Here is a 16,747-nt window from a genome sequence, read left to right as displayed (position 1 = left end):
ACAGTTCTTTGAAACCAACAGTTCTTTTCAGAACCACCCCAACTCATTTAGCGATAGTCATTAGGTGGTGTGACCGCAAAAATTTCTGTATAATAAATTGTATGAAATTTCTACCTTAAAATAGCATTCAGGTACACTGTAAAGTGATTTACACCATAGAGCTGTATACTACAGAGTTTGTGTTTTCTACGGCAGATGGTTCTGCGACAGTGTTTGTAGTTTTCAGCCAAACGTTGTTGTTTTCAGCACAACGCAGATGCATCGCGAGTACTGTCGTAGAAATTGAGGGACGACTGTCCTCAAAGCCGATGCATGCGCAGATGGCGCCAAACATCATTACCATCGCAGAACCATCCGACGTCAAAAACAAAAGCTCCCTCTTGAGAGATTTGCATTAACTTATGATACTACACCGCTTTGTGTCCAAAAAGGGCGTCAGACTAGTCTGCCCATAGGGTTGTACTGCCTTTTGGACCAAGATGGCGTTCAGCAACCACATTGGGTTGTACTGCCTTTTGGACCAAGATGGCGTCCAGCAACCACATGACCCAAGAAAACTGGCCTCTCTATGGCCCTTTTCGAAACCAGCTTTGGCTCCAGATTCGACTCAGGCTAGCCTGGCCCTGCGGTTGTTTTGCTTTGCGTATGTGCACACTGCAAAGGGCTTCAGACAAGAGAATGGAGCCTGAAGCCTGACCCTGAAGCCGAATCCGAAGCCGTGGATTGGAAAAGTGCCTATGTTGTAACAATCTCAATGTCTCTCAATGCACAAGCCATTAAAAAGTCACTGCAGTGGGCGCCCTGATGAACTAAGCGTTATTCTCCAAATTCAACTTTGATGGTGTAACATTTACAGTGGTATATATTAGAGGGGGGGGCACAGGAGGCCCCCCCCCCTCCCCCAATAAGCCATTTGCGAGTTTGATTTGAATAATGACTTGCTTAGTCACAGTGTACTGCTTACATTTGAATTCCTCAGACTATAGAGACAGTTGCTACATGTATGTCAAATGTTTTCGGGGCAAGCTTTTGCATAGCAACTTCCAGATGAGCAAACCCTGGTACCATTGTGCCATACTAATAATAATATTGGAGTCTTATATAGCGCACGTATCTACCAACAATGTACTTAGTATATACATTTATACCGAAAGATAGGTTATTGAAGTTATGAATTCTGAGACCCAATTACGTAGCACCTTAAAAGAGTCTACAAGGTGCTATGGCGCGTGCAGCAGCCACATACACTGTCTCTTATGTAACTAAGCAAAAGCTTGCCTCTAATCATGTGACATAGCAACTGTCTCGATAGTGCGAGGAATTAAGTGGTAACTTGTGTTTAAGCACGTCATTGCACCAGGCGATATTCAAATATAACACGCAAATTCTTATTCAGAACCAAATATCTCACACACCCTCACTTTAATACTACTTGTGCTTTATTTTAGAATTTGATCTGGATATTTCAAATAAAGACAATTTTGACTACTGGAATTCATTTCATTTCGTTGTTATTTCAGGCAATATGGGCAGCTTCGAAGTATTTTACTTTAGAATAGAATCGGCTTTTCTTTTCTTTTTTTTCTTTAAATTTGATCCATGAATTTGATTTTTCATAAAACTAAAATTTTTACAATTGGAAACAGATATTATAATATTAATTATTCCTCTTAATTGTAGTTCACTCTTTGTGGCCAATTACAGTGTGACCTTTTTTTATAAAGTTACAAAAATGTAAAGAAAGTAGAAAATTAAAATAACATGCATTTTTATGGAAAAAATAGAGAGTAGAAAAGTAAAAAATATATATTTGAATGGAAACTTCTTTTTTTCAGAGATGGTTTTGCAGTAGAGTTGACAAATAATATTTGTAATTTATCTCCAAAATTACTTTGTCATAAAAGAAAACACAGTCCAGCTTAGAGAGACATGTTGCCTTGGATCAGGTGAGTTTGTCTATGAAAAGCGTTAAAAATCGTTTTGTATAAAATGCATAATGGTAAGAAAGATGTTTCAAAAGTAGAATATTTTTGCCTGTAAATGTATAAGCACAATTGCAAGCACTTAAAGTTTAACACCTAACGTATTCACTAGCACCTAATGTTTTAACACTAGCTGCTCAGGTTTTACATGTAGCACTAGCACCTAATACTTTAACACTAGCACCTAATGTTTTAACACTGGTAGCCAGAGCGTAAACACTACCGCCTAAAGCTATAAACACTTGCACCTAAAGCACTTACAATTAGAAATAAACACTGGCGCCTATAATGCATTCAACATTAAAGTTTAAACACTGGAAGTCAAGGAAATACTAAGACCTTAAGTGTGACATTTCAGACAGAAATATTTCAAGGGATGTTTTCTACTATCATCACCATATAAGTTTTATGTTACTCTGTGATCTTATACAAACTTTTTCTTACCAATTCCGTATTTTGTTTCTTTGATCAAAGTATTACAGCATATCAGTTGCCATGGTCGGGAATTTTACATTGTCCGCACTGTCCGGTAAATGAAGCATGCCTCCCATAGTAGTTCCGTGTTGGATGTGGACGTCCCAAGCATGCTGACGGTCCTCTGGTTTGGCCGGTCCCCAGTTGTTCTGTGGTGTGATCATTATGCGTAAGCGCTGTCAAAACAAATTTATATATATATATTAGTATGTTAAAGATAGTAGAAAGCTTCCCTTAAAATATTACTTACTGAGGTTCTGTAGTTTTTTTGGAAATTAGTAAAACAATGTTACAAACATAATTTTCGTCTCAGTTTTAGCATGTAAAAACGTATTAACCAGTTATGGTATGTTATCATATAGTACCATGTTACTGGTTATTACGATTTGTTCTACTCATTTCTCAAAAACTACAGCACCTCGGTAGGTAATATTCGAAGGGAAGCCTTCTACTATCCTTATCTTCAAACCATGTAAAATTAATGTAAATCTGTGGACATTTTGAAAAAGTACCCTACTCTTTTAACCAGGTCTTTGAGGACGCGAGATTTTAGCTTAAAAACAAATGAAAAAGTTCACAAACCTCGCGTAATGTTCCCTTGTTCTTCACCAGGTCGTTTACCCAGACTACTGGTATACCAATGAAAGCGAAGAAAGTGAAGGACCAACCAATCACCATTGCCCATGGCGGGAAGGGTCCATTGTACTCGGGGTCGTTACGAATAACCCATCCAACTACAAGTGTAAGCTGAAGATAGAAATTGCACATTATATACAAAAATCAATTAAAGGCAGTGGACACTATTGTTAAGTACTCAAAATAATTATTAGCATAAAAACCTTACTTGGTAACGAATAATGGAGAACTGTTGATATTATAAAACATTGTGAGAAACTGCTCCCTCTGAAATAACGTAGTTTTCGAGAAAGAAGAAATTTTCCACGAATTTGATTTCGAGACCTCAGAATTAGATTTTAAAGTCCCGAAATCAAGCATCCGAAAGCACACACTTTTGTGTAACAAGGGTGTTTTTTTCCATTATTATCTCGCAACTTCGACGACCAATTGAGTTCAAATCTGATCGCACTCAAACTTCTACAGATTACATTAAGTGCTTACACTGCCAGCAACTGTTTGGTTAGCAAAAACCAATTCTGTAATTTTCCTTTAACACTCCAAAATTTATACAGGTGGACTGTATATAGGGGATGAGAAATTTTAGACATTTTATCTGAATTAGGAAATTTTTATGTCTGCCTGAGAAAAGGGTAGTCAATATTTTCTTTAAAGCCATTGGACACTTTCGGTAAACAGTATTGTCCAAGTCCCACACTTCGTGTATCACAACTTATAAATAAAATAACAAACCTGTGAAAATTGAGGCTCAATCGGTCATGGGAGTCGGGAGAAAATAACAGGAAAACCCACCCTTGTTTCTGCACGTTTCGCCGTGTCATGACATGTGTTTAAAACAAATCCATAATTCTTGCTATCGAGAATTGATATTGTTTTAATGTTTTCTCAAAAAGTAAAGCATTTCATGGATTAACAATTCAAGAGTTAGTCTTTCAACCACTACCTTCTGTAAACCCTGTAAATTATTTGTAAATCTGTGAACTTTTTTTTTTTTTCTGTACCGAAAGTGTCCAATGGCTTTAAAAGCTTCCTTTTATTTGACGTGTTGCTAGATAAAAGAGTGTGTCAAGTTCAACTCACTGCCAGTGTAATGGGGCATAGGACACACCATGCGATTGGGAACCACATGAACACCTTCGAGTCCACCCAATAGTCACCAACCATCGCTCGGATGTCGTTTTTCAGACGTTTGATGCCATACAGATAGCACAGGGCGACAGTCTCACAAAGCGAGAAGAGCATGTAGGAATAAGACGGACCGTAACCATTGAAGAATGCCAACCAGTATGCACCAGCCTGTATCATCGGTAAGATCAAAAAAAAATCAAAGTTAAAATATACACATATTGTACGTACATGGTGCAAAGTGGAAAACTTCCCCTGAAATGCTGTAGTCTTTGAGAAATGAGTAGATTACAATCAGTTTTGATCTTGTGATTTCAGAACCCAACTTTTGAAAACAGTTGAACTGTTTTTGTATGGGGGTTTTAAACTATTTTCTCATGACTCTGATTAACCGCATAAGCTGAACTTTCACAGATTTGTTATTTCTGGCATTTGACGATTACCAACGCTGTCCTTAAAGGATTGGGGTACATTTGGTAACAGTCACACAAAACACAATGTTCACAGATTTACACTAAACTTACACAGTTCGAAGATAATGATAGTAGACAGCCTCCCTTAAAATATTAGTTGCTGGGGTGCTGTAGTTTTCGAGAAATATGTAAAAAAAAAAAATGCCGTGAAAATACGTTTTACATGCTAAAAAAATTGTTGTCTCACTGAGACGAAAATTATTTTGTGACTTGTTTTACTCATTTCTCAATTCAGTGCGCAATATTTTAAGGGAAGTATCATCATTATCTTCAAACCGTGTAAGTTTAAAGTAAATCTGTGGACATTGTATTTCATGTCCTACAAAAAGTACCCAGACAATTAAACAATATGATGTATATTATAATCGGTCTCGCAGCTACCCTGGTTTTTGCCATCAGTGCATTTTGATGACATTTCTATTACTGTCTTAACCACATCATACTCACCGGCTAGCTCATATGCCATGGTATCCTAACCTGGACCATACCACTTGCCTAGGGGGGTTCCATACAGAATAATGAAAATAGGTCCAAGTTGATTATTGGCTATTGAGGTTTTTGGGGCCATCCTTGAATAATTTTCTGCAGGTATTCTTTTTTGTTTTCTACTTCTGTTTTATATTTCCACTGCTGGTACATCATTTGTTATCGTAAACTTCTTATTTCACCGCTTTATACAAACCTGGTATTAGAAACCTGGTATTAAGCGCTATATGTGTGCATGTTATTATTATTACAGTTTTGTCCATATATGTTCTTGCTGTGTTCGATCAAAATCAAATCAAATCAAATCACCTATTCACCTGATATTTCTATTGAGACACTTACATTAGTGGTACACAGTAGCCCGATCATACAGCAAACAAAGCACATAGCTCCGGTTGTTCCTAAACGATGTCTTCTCAGAATCGGAAACTCGTCTATTAAACCAGTTGTCGCTCTCTCTATGATCACAAACTGCAAGCAAACACGATATTCATTTCTTACTGCACGTCCTCTTAAGAACAAGCTTTGCACCAGTGCTCGGTGGAGGGGATATAACAGAAGAGTATAATAATAATAACATAATTTAACATCTATTAAATAATAACAACAATAACAAGAGCAAGCTAGTCAAAACGTTGAGACCAATTTAAGAACTGACTCCGCGGTAGTACGGTTAATTACGATCCTATAAGGTAAAGTACTACTTTCTATACCACTCGCCTGGGTAATAGTAAACAAAAGCAGGACAGTTCTCTTCAGAGCTGAGAAGTCTCCCGAACCCCTGAAAATCTACTGCGCAGTAGTAGAATCCAGCAAGACAGTTCTCTAAGAACAAACTCTACCTGGCAAGTAGATACATACATGGTGTTACCGCAAACCAAATATATAACAATTTATTTAGCGCTTTTTCCTGAGGTTGCAAAGCGTTCAGAGAATGACAAGAAAAGTTTGTATGCTACACACATGTAACAAACAATCACTCATTATGCTAACAATGATTTTAGGTAATTACCAATAGTGTCCAGTGCTTTTAAAAGGATATCAACCTGAGTTGGTCTCTATTTGGCGTGTCATGGCCAAACAATAATAGAACACCCCAGATTGCAGAGTAGTAGAGCTTTTAATACCAAAGATAAATGTATGTGAGCAGGCTTCACACTCGCAAGCTTTCATGCTTCACACTCGCAAGCTTTCATGCTTCACACTCGCAAGCTTTCATGCTTTGCACTCGCAAGCTTTCATGCTTCACACTCGCAAGCTTTCATGCTTCGCACTCGCAAGCTTTCATGCTTTGCACTCGCAAGCTTTCATGCTTTGCACTCGCAAGTTTTCATGCTTTGCACTCGCAAGCTTTCATGCTTCACACTCGCAAGCTTTCATGCTTTGCACTCGCAAGCTTTCATGCTTCACACTCGCAAGCTTTCATGCTTCACACTCGCAAGCTTTCATGCTTCACACTCGCAAGTTTTCATGCTTTGCACTCGCAAGCTTTCATGCTTCACACTCGCAAGCTTTCATGCTTTGCACTCGCAAGCTTTCATGCTTCACACTCGCAAGCTTTCACGCTTCGCACTCGCAAGCTTCCACGCTTTGCACTCGCAAGCTTCCACGCTTTGCACTCGCAAGCTTCCATGCTTTGCACTCGCAAGCTTCCACGCTTTGCACTCACAGTTTTTTTGTCAACAGCATCACATCCCTGTATAGAATGTAGTACTCATATCCGTCACTCAGTGATGCTCATCTACAAGGCACTTCAAAGTTCAGTATTTTCCTGTATGGTATGTGGGACTACGTTAGAAGTATGAGACCTACTCCTTGGTAGCACCATGGCATGTCATGGCCGAGCAGTTAAGAGCACAGGATTCCAGCTCTGGTGTTTGATCAGCAGAGTGTGGGTTGGCATCCCAGTCGTGCACTTGCTACGTAAAATTGGGGAGGTTGTGCTTTCTGCTCTACTGACCAGGCTTCGGATTGATGACACCCAAGCCTACATCTGTATGGACTGTAAAAGGGGTAACCATGTTTCAGCCCTAGGAGTAGCTGGCAACGGCCACTGGAAGAATTTTTTTTTTATTGTAGCCTACACCTTGAAGTGGCCTTCAGGCCTTGCGTACCTGTCTGGCGACTTGCATAAAAAAAAATAATAATAAAAATGTTGTTTTGTTTGTAGAGTGGGATTTTTACCTGGCTATCCAAACCAATAGTGATCAGCATGAAGAAGAAGATGATAGACCAGATTGGAGCTACCGGCATTTTACCCACCGCTTCAGGGTACACCACAAAGGCCAGACCAAATCCTAAGCAGTCAACAAAACAGAGACGACCCAAGCAGGAAGTAAATCAGAGGTAAATCAGTGGTATTTAGGCTGCTAATTTTGTCCACTAGTAAGCAAAATTGTTTTGCTCTCATAATCCCTTATTACAGATTCACAGATTTACAAATAACTTACAGCGTTTGCAGAAGGCAATGGTGAAAGACTTCTCTTGAAATATTATTCCATGAAATGCTTTACTTTTTGAGAAAACATTAAAACAATATCGATTCTCGATATCGAGAATTATGGATTTATTTTAAACACATTTCATGACACCGCGAAAAGTGCTGAAACAAGGGTGGGTTTTCCCGTTATTTGATTATATGATTGGGATCATTAAAAGTGGATCGATATTTTACAGTTTTTTTTTTTTTTTTTCCAACATGACCCTTTCTTATGGTTGGAGAACAAAACAATTCAGGTTGTGGTTACCTTGCGATACAACATCGCCGACATCTTTGCCTTGTTGGTCAGCCACGAAACCCAGCACGGAGAAAATGACAAACCCCGCAAAGATGCTGGAGGCAGAGTTGAGTAGGGCAAGGGTGACTCCATCACTTGAATAAATTACAAGAAGAAAAACAGTTTTGGGTTTGAACAAAGATTTTAATGGAGCGGGATTTGAACCATCGACCTCCAGATTAATGAACCTGCGCAGTACGTTACAGATTTACAGATTAAACTTCATGGCATTGTACTTCATGAAAACATGGTGCTGCTAGGATTACACAAATTTAAAAGCTTTGTTTTTGCACCAACAGAACAGATTTAAAGACACTGGACACCTTTGGTAATTGTCAAAGACCAGTTTTCTCACTTGGTGTATCTCAACATATGCACAAAATAACAAACCTGTGAAACTCAATTGGTCGTCGAAGTTGAAAGATAATAATGGAAGGAAAAACACCCTTGTCACACGAATTGTGTGCTTTCAGATGCTTGATTTCCGTGCCTCAAAATCTAATTCTGAGGGCTCAAAATCAAATTCGTGGAAAATTAATTCTTTCTCGAAAACTACATTACTTCAGAGGGAGCTGTTTCTCACAATGTTTTAAACTATCAACAGCTCTCCGTTGCTGGTTACCATGTTAGTTTTTTATGCTAACAATTATTTTGAGTAATTACCACCAATAGTGTCCACTGCATTTAATGAAACTCTTTACTCACATAAAGCAGTTGTTATGAAACTTATTGTAAGATCCCAAGGTCAACGGCCCACTGGTTCCGGCTCCCAACGAAAAGAAAATCTGACTAACGCCATCCAACCAGACCTAGTAGAAAAGACAGACAAACAGTAAGGTCAAACAAGTCTGAGCAATGGTGGTTTGTTTTACCGACAGTGGTCACTGTGGTCCAGTGGTTAGACTGCTGGACTTGCAATCACAAGGTTATGGGTTTGAATCCTACCTAGCTAACCGCTGATCTCACAATTACTATAATAAGTATCGTTGTCTAGCAACTGAATCACAATTTCTTGACTTGTTCAACTCGTAATCAAAGACATTAGTCCAATGTTTGTATGAGAGAGATTGGCTATTGCCAGCTTGGTGTTTCCCTTCGTGCAATTGCAGGGTTATGGGTTCCAATCCTACCAAGCTAACCGCTGATCGAACAATGACTACAATAAGTATCGTTGTCTAGCTACTGAACCACGATATATTGATTTGTGCAACTCGTAATCAAGGACATTAATCCAATGTTTGTATCAGAGAGATTGGCTATTGCCAGCTTTGTTTATATCCCTTTTCGGAGTTTGCAATGGCAAGGTTGTGGGTTTGAATCCTACCAAGTTAACCGCTGATTTCACAATGACGACTCAAAGCACTGTAGATAGAGGTCTTAGCACTGTAAATAGGTTTTTTTTTAGACCAATCATCGGATTAGTGATTTTGTGGGTTCATCCGCAGTAGGGCTGATTACCCAAAAGGTTAATTAAGCAGTGCACTTATCGAAAAGAGAAGGGGTTCGCCCTGGTGTTCCTGGTTTGATTGGCTGCATAATGCGCCACTGAACCTTGTAAACCATTACCTGGTCCTGTGTTAAAGGAGTAGGTCTCAGAATTCAAACCAAGTCCCACATACCTTGCAGGAAAACACTGTATGTTAAAGTGCCTTGAGCGTCACTGTCGAGCGCTACATAAGAAGCCGACACTTATTATTATTATTAGTTGTATTATAAGTTTAAGTTTTGTTTTTGCTGTAACCCTTCCCAAGGGTATGGTTTGCTTCGGTTTTTTTTTATACAGATTGATACAATACAATTATTATTAGTAGTGCTGATGACCCAAACGGTCTATTGGTTTGTCTGTTTACCTTTGGCTTGGTGAGTGTCTGCCATTTTGGGTTTATGTAGAAGTTGATTCCTTTGCCAGACCCTGGTAGAGTTACACCCCGAACCAGTAGAATCAGCAGGCAGATATATGGGAACAAGGCTGTGAAGTACACAACCTGCAAGAAGATTACCAAAGGAAAATATACATCCTTCTGACGTTATTACTCCTGGTCACTGGGCCATATCCTTAAACCATCTCAGCTCCCTGGGGAGTATACAGTCGGCGCTGCGATTTATCGCTCTCCAAGCTAATCATAACCATCTCTCCCCTCCCAGGTACCCATTTTACCCCTTTGTGGAGAGAAGCTTATGGTTAGGTGTCTTGCTCAAGGACACAAGTGTCGCAACGGGGATTCGTACCCACATCCCGATGACTTAACCTCCAGAACTTGAGTCTCATGCTCTTATCGGCTCGGCCACGACAACCCACAAGATGGGAACACACATCAAACATAAGTTGGGCCTACAGCAAACAAGAGAAAAAATACAACTGCTGGTCTTTATTGTTTACAAACTATTTTTAGCAACAAACCTTTCCAGTTGACTTGATGCCTTTGATGAGGCACACAAAGACGAGCACCCATATGAAGATTAGACAGAGCATTAGCTGCCAGATAATGCCTCCAGTCTCGTTCATAGAGGCAGACTCCTGAAGTACTGCTCTCCTACAAATTTAATAATTCTAATTATAATCGGTTTTTATATAATGCTTTATAAAAGGGCGCCTCAAAGCACTTAGTACCCCTGGTCACTGGGCCAATTCATTCCTTAAACCATCTCAGCTCCCTGGATAAGGTGTGTGCTTTTCACATGACAGTAACTTAGCGAGGGTTCCTTGCTTAGTTTTAGCATGGTTGTAAAAATTGCACCTTTTAAAAAGGATACCAATATTTAAACTGCCCATAAAAGATGGCAAATTTTAGATTTCAGATGCCTACAAAAGTCTTCAGGCCTGATTTTGTATATTAGTTGAGTGAGAAATTACCTCTTTCTCAAAAATGTTACTTCAGAGAGAGCCGTTTCTCAAAATGTTGTATTCTATCATTAGCTCGTCATTGCTTGTTACCAAGTAAGTTTTTGTGCTAACAATTTTTTTGAGTAATTAACCGATAGTGTCCCGTGGCTTTCTAACAACTCGATACTTACTTCCAGTATTCCTCACTTGGGATACTCCTCTCTACTTTAAAAGGATCGGTATAGTTTCCTAAATCAAATGTCCCGTTCCCGTCACTGGTGATGTTCAAACTGTACAACTGGGCCTCTGAGAGGCTCCCCAGGAGTTTGCAGGTGTTGTCCTGGGTCATAACTCCCCCTACTCTCAGGCAATCTGTTGCAAGTTCGCTGCAGAACTCGGTGTTCCACTCGTGGCCACAGCCGACCCACGGCAAGACGGTAGTGAAGGAGGCAAAGAAGTAGTAGACGGTGTACATGATGATGACGTTGTAGTAGATCGCGACGAGACAGGAGATGAAAATCTGACCATATCCAAGACCTGATAAAGAATCAAGTAAGAGAAATTGGGCCATTTAAAAAAAAAAGTTTTCAGATCGAGGTGATTCCTACGTAAGTGTATTGCTGCCACATGGATACAAGAAATCTCTCTCTAATCCTGTTCAATAAAACCAAACCTAAGTTGGATTTATTGTGTACATGCACGATAAGTTTGGATGTATTGTGTACGTACATGATAAGTTGGGACTTTTGTGTACGTACACAATAAGTTTGGATTTATTGTTAAGTTTAAATTGATACATGATGATTTTGATTTATTGTGTACATACAAGATAAGTTTGGATTTTCGTGTACGTACGATAAGTTTTGAATTATCATGTACGTTCATGATAAGTTTGGATTTATCGTGTACGTATGAATAAGTTGGGATTTATTGCGTAAGTAAGAATAAGTTTGGATTTATCATGAACGGATAAGATTATTTACCGTGTACATACACGATAAGACAATTTGCGGCTGAACCAAATTGACTAGAGCGAACAGGATTTGCACGTTACTTGGGAGTCGTTGGTTCTAACCCTGCTCCAGACAATTATTCATAACCATTACAAAATTACACTAGTCAGGTTCCCTTGTTACTTGATATAAAGGAATAATATAAATGTATAAATTACCTTACCTCGCATAAAAGGAACACACCGCCATACTGAAATGGATCCCAGACTACTGTACTGTCCAAAGGCCACGTCCAGAAAGAATGTTGGTAACCCGGCTATAGCCAGAGCTATGAGATAAGGGATTAAAAACGCACCTGATGGAAAAAGTCAAAAATTATTACAAAATATCTGCCATGTCTATGTATAGGGACCGGTCTCTTTTGTTTTGAAAGCTGGTCTGTTTTTAAACCTCCTCCTATTGTGACAGTTTCTGAAATTTACTCTTTTAATTTTTTACTCTTCATTTTTTTGTTTATTTTTTTATTGCTTTTAATTTTCCGTTTGCATTCTTACACGCTTAGTTTACAACTTTTATATCGTTATTATATGTTTACTTTTTAATATGTTAATTTGTTTGTTCTTAACAACGTAATTATGCAGGGCCCAAATGAAAACCAGTTATTTTTTTACTGATTTTGCTCATCCAAAGGAAATAAATAAATTGATAAATCTTGTCTTTTCCAAGTCAATTTTGCACTCCTTTGAAATATCTCCATGTTTGGCAATTAGTTTAGAAAGTAGCAATGTGACTCAATTTAGAACTGCTTAAAAGCAGAACTTATTTCTTAAAAAGAATTTGCTAAGCAGAAATGAGCAGGATAGCAGTCACAGATTGTACATGTGACATTGTAGATTAACTGGTAACCTTATTCTGCTGGTAAGCACAATTAGACCATGCGAAAATTTGGGCTCAATTGGTAATCGAAGTTGCAAGAAAGTAATGGGGAAAACAGCAAAGAATGTTGTGCGCTTTCAGATGCCTGTGAAAAAGACTTTATGCCTGAATGAAGCCCTTCTCAGATTGAAACTTCTTTCTATCGATGTTTTTAATGTTGTTGTTTTTTCTTTTTCTTGAGAAATATGTTTAAAGGGAGGGTACACGGTGGTAATTACTTAAAACAAATATTAACTTAAAAACTGACTTGGTAACGCGCATTGGAGAGCTGTTGATAGCATAAAACAATGCAAGAAACAGCTCCCTCTGAAGTAGCATAGATTTGAGAAAGAGGTAATTTCTCACTAAAATAATGAAAGACTTCTAGCTAGAAGTCTTTTATTCTTTTCTGAAAGCACACAAATTCGTCAAACAAGGGTGTTTTTTCTTTCATCATTTTCTCCCAACTCCGATGACCAATTGAGCTCAAAATGTTCACAGGTTTGTTATTTTATGCATATGTTGAGATACACTAAGTGAGAAGATTGGTCTTTGACAATTACCAATAGTGTCCAGTGTCTTTAACTCTGTCAACACTTGTAAATTTGAATGTTGTCTATTATACCTTTTGTATGTTTTTTTATTCAGATTAAATAAACCATTAATAATAATTAACTCACCACCACCATTTTCGAAGCAGAGGTAAGGGAATCGCCAGATATTCCCGAGCCCAACACAGTACCCCAGACAGGACAAGAAGAACTCCGCCTTGGAAGTCCAAACTGGTCTTTTGTCCTCTTTCCCTTCTGCCGTGATCGTCCCAGTCTCCGGGTGACATTCGACTAGCTCATGCATCTATTTCAAATCAATCGGTATTTTGGGGAGGAGAAAATGATCATTAGGATTTGAAACTTTGCATGGTGGGAATACGATTTGGAAAGGTTTGCGGTAACACCATGTAATGACTATCTCTAATGAGTTGGGGTGGTTCTGGAAAAAACAAAACAAAACAAAACACGTTGGTTTCAAATCGACGTTTCGATCAGTAGGCTTCTGGAGAAAGCATGCTTCTAGAGAAAGCATGCTTCTAGAGAATCAGCTTTCTCCAGAAGACGATCAGAGCATACTGATCGAAACGTCGAGTTGAAACCAACGGTTCTTTTCAGAACCACCCCAACTCATTTAGAGATCATTATATTGTTGGTTTATATCAGAAATAAATATTTCACAGCCATAAAGAGGCTGAATTGCGTTTTATTGTAACAATCAAGAAAATAGACAAGATTGTGTGACGATCTGCTGAATGATTATTATTAAAATTACAAGTCTAATGGTAAATTACCAACATGACTGTTGAAGGCACTGGACACCTTTGGTGTATCCAAACAATAGGCCCATGCATAAAATAACTAATTTTATAATGTGAACATTTGGACTCATGGTCATCGAAGTTGCAAGAGAATAATTATTAAGAAAGGGAAAACACCCTTGTTGGATTTGTGTGCTTTCAGATTATAAAAGGCTTCAGGCCTGAAGTCTTTTTTTTTTACCTCTTCCTAAAAAAATCAACGTAGTTATTTGTTTATAAATACTTGTCATAAATTGGTGGGATGTCCTGGGGTACCCGGATTCTCCACCATATATTATGTTTTGATTTTTAGTGATGTTAAACAGACATTAAAAAAACTGAAGAGTGACACCATAAATATATGGTCTAGAATACTTTATTATAAAATAACAGAGGTACATTGCTACTGAAATAAATTAAACCGCGAGAGCCGATGTTGACGGGACCACGCCCAAACCCGACTGCCCCAAATAATGGCAAGCTGATCTCTTTTAAGTTGAAAACAGTCATTGCTTACTTAGTAGTCGTTCAAATAGTCAGCCTAGCAAACCTGATGAGGCGCAGTAAAATAATTTAAGGAATTTAAAACACAATGCACCACAATACTACTGATTAGTGACTATAAAGCATTATACCTACACGTCGTCAACAAAATGACGTCTGTGTCTCTGACAGCACATGTGCGCGCGTTTTTGTTTCTAAATCTTCATTCAAACCGGCAAATTCGTTTCGTTTGAAAGTGCACGTGCGTGCACCGTGGGTTTTCTTTTGGACGAAGACTTTAATTTTGTTCATGCGAACGAAGATTTTTGTTTGTTCAAGAATTTTCGTTCGTGAGGCAAATTGTGTTCATTTGAACGCGGATTTTGTTCGTTCAAACCAGCGGCTGGTTCAAACGCAGATGTATATATGCGTTTAAATTGTTCTCGTTTGAAATTCGAACGAAGAATTTGAAGAAAAATCTTTTCCCTGAAGATTACTTCTTGTTCTTTCGAATCTGCGACTGTAACGCAGATTTGTATCGTTCGAACGCAGATTATTCAGCGTTCGCTCAACGATTGTTTTCGTCACTTTAAAAGCTCCGCAATTGACCACACAATAAACACTCTTGACTACAATGGGAGTTTTCTCCAGAAGACGACCAGAGCACTGATCGAAACGTCGAGTTAAAACCAAAGGTCAGAGCCACCCAAACTCAATTAGAGTTTTTTTGTTTACATGGTGTTACCGCAAAACGTTACTATAGCATGCAAAGTTTCAAATCCTACTTAATGGGAATGTTTACGCTATTTATGTACAAAAAACTATAGTTTAAAAAAATACTCGTTACAATTCAGAGGGAGCCGGTTCTCACAATGTTTTATACTATCAACTGCTCTCCGTTGCTCGTTACCAAATAATTTGTTATATTATATTGAAGGCAGTGGACACTATAAGTAATTACTCAAAATAATTATTAGCATAAAACCTTAATTGGTAACTAGTAATAGGGAGAGGTTGGTGGTATAAAACATTGTGAGAAACAGCTCCCTCTGAAGTCCCATAGTTTGGGAGAAAGAAGTAATTTTCCACGAATTTGATTTCGAGACCTCAAGTTTAGAACTTGAGGTCTCGAAATCAACCATCTAAACGCACACAACTTCGTGCGACAAGGGTGTTTTCTTCTTTCATCATTATCTCGCAACTTTGATGACCGATTGAGCTCAAATTTTCACAGGTTTGTTATTTTATGCATATGTTGAGATACACCAACTGTGAAGGCTAGTCTTTGACAATTACCAAAAGTGTCCACTGCCTTTAACGATTATTTTGATTAATCACCAATAGTGTCCAGTGCCTTAAAATGACAGAAAAATACATTGAACAACATTACGAGGCCAACTTGGGCCAACGTTGTTACCTTTTCAACAGCCATGATGACAGAGCTCTATGATCCAACCATGCACTGAATGCAGTAATACTCGCACACAGAGCTGCAAAGTTGAAGGCAATTTTGAAATGTCTGCTGGCTGCTGTGTTAACTGCAGCCGGTCTACGATAGGGTTCGCTAGAACTACTTAAGCGTAACTGCAACAAGGGGGTGTGGTGTGTGGTAGAGGGGATTGTGTACCTCGAACCCCATTTTGTTTCGACCAGTGGCAACAATCAGCAGGGATTGAAAATCAGAAGGTGAAGCTTAGTGACCTATGAGCTAATTGTGTCGGTGTATAGTGTATACGCGCTGGCCGACCCCTGATCTCTCTTCAACTTCCCTCTCTACCCCTGGAACAGCAGGGTTACCAGACAAAGGTTCATTTTGGGGGCGTGGAGACAAGTGGGACGAAGACACCATTGGTGGTGGTGGTGTGTGTGGGTGTGTGTGTGTATGGGGGGGGGGGGCTTTTTAAATGTACCGAACCATTCATGATTTTTGTTTGTCTTACCTCATTTATTTGGCGAGCAAGAGGGGAAAAATGAAAACGGCCTTGCACTTTCAACATGTTAAAAATGAAATTCATGGCCTGTCTCTGAGCGATGGGGCGCTCTGGTGTGGCACCATTTGGAATAATATAAACCTAAGACTGTAGTCTCCTGACGAAACTTTGAGACCAGTGTTAATGCAGTTGAAACGATCCTATAAGCTAAAGTAGTAGCTGATGTTTTACCTTCGAGTAGTAGTTATAAAAAAAAAAAACAGAACAATTCTTTTCAGAACTGAGAAGTCTCCCGAAAAATCCGAATTTTAATATACTCTGCGGTATTATCATAGCAAGA

General features: G+C 38.7%; 1 protein-coding gene across 1 annotated transcript; it reads right to left on the bottom strand.

Annotated features, from left to right (window-relative positions):
- Window positions 1-125: 125 nt before the first annotated feature.
- Window positions 126-16,120, bottom strand: LOC139947876 (sodium- and chloride-dependent neutral and basic amino acid transporter B(0+)-like). Its single transcript, XM_071945713.1, has 13 exons — window positions 15,894-16,120; window positions 13,326-13,500; window positions 11,954-12,085; window positions 10,969-11,314; window positions 10,355-10,487; window positions 9,804-9,938; window positions 8,659-8,762; window positions 7,924-8,048; window positions 7,361-7,473; window positions 5,519-5,647; window positions 4,173-4,388; window positions 3,039-3,203; window positions 126-2,632 (listed from the first exon to the last, which is right to left on the bottom strand). Exons 1-13 carry the CDS (start codon window positions 15,906-15,908, stop codon window positions 2,459-2,461), a joined length of 1,962 nt encoding a protein of 653 aa, XP_071801814.1. The 5' UTR covers window positions 15,909-16,120; the 3' UTR covers window positions 126-2,458.
- Window positions 16,121-16,747: the final 627 nt, after the last annotated feature.

This window comes from Asterias amurensis, chromosome 15 (genome assembly GCF_032118995.1).
Source record: "Asterias amurensis chromosome 15, ASM3211899v1".
In the NCBI taxonomy this organism is placed as follows: Eukaryota; Metazoa; Echinodermata; class Asteroidea; order Forcipulatida; family Asteriidae; genus Asterias; species Asterias amurensis.
Note: the sequence above shows the minus strand (reverse complement) of the source record. Positions and strands in the feature narration are given on the sequence as shown.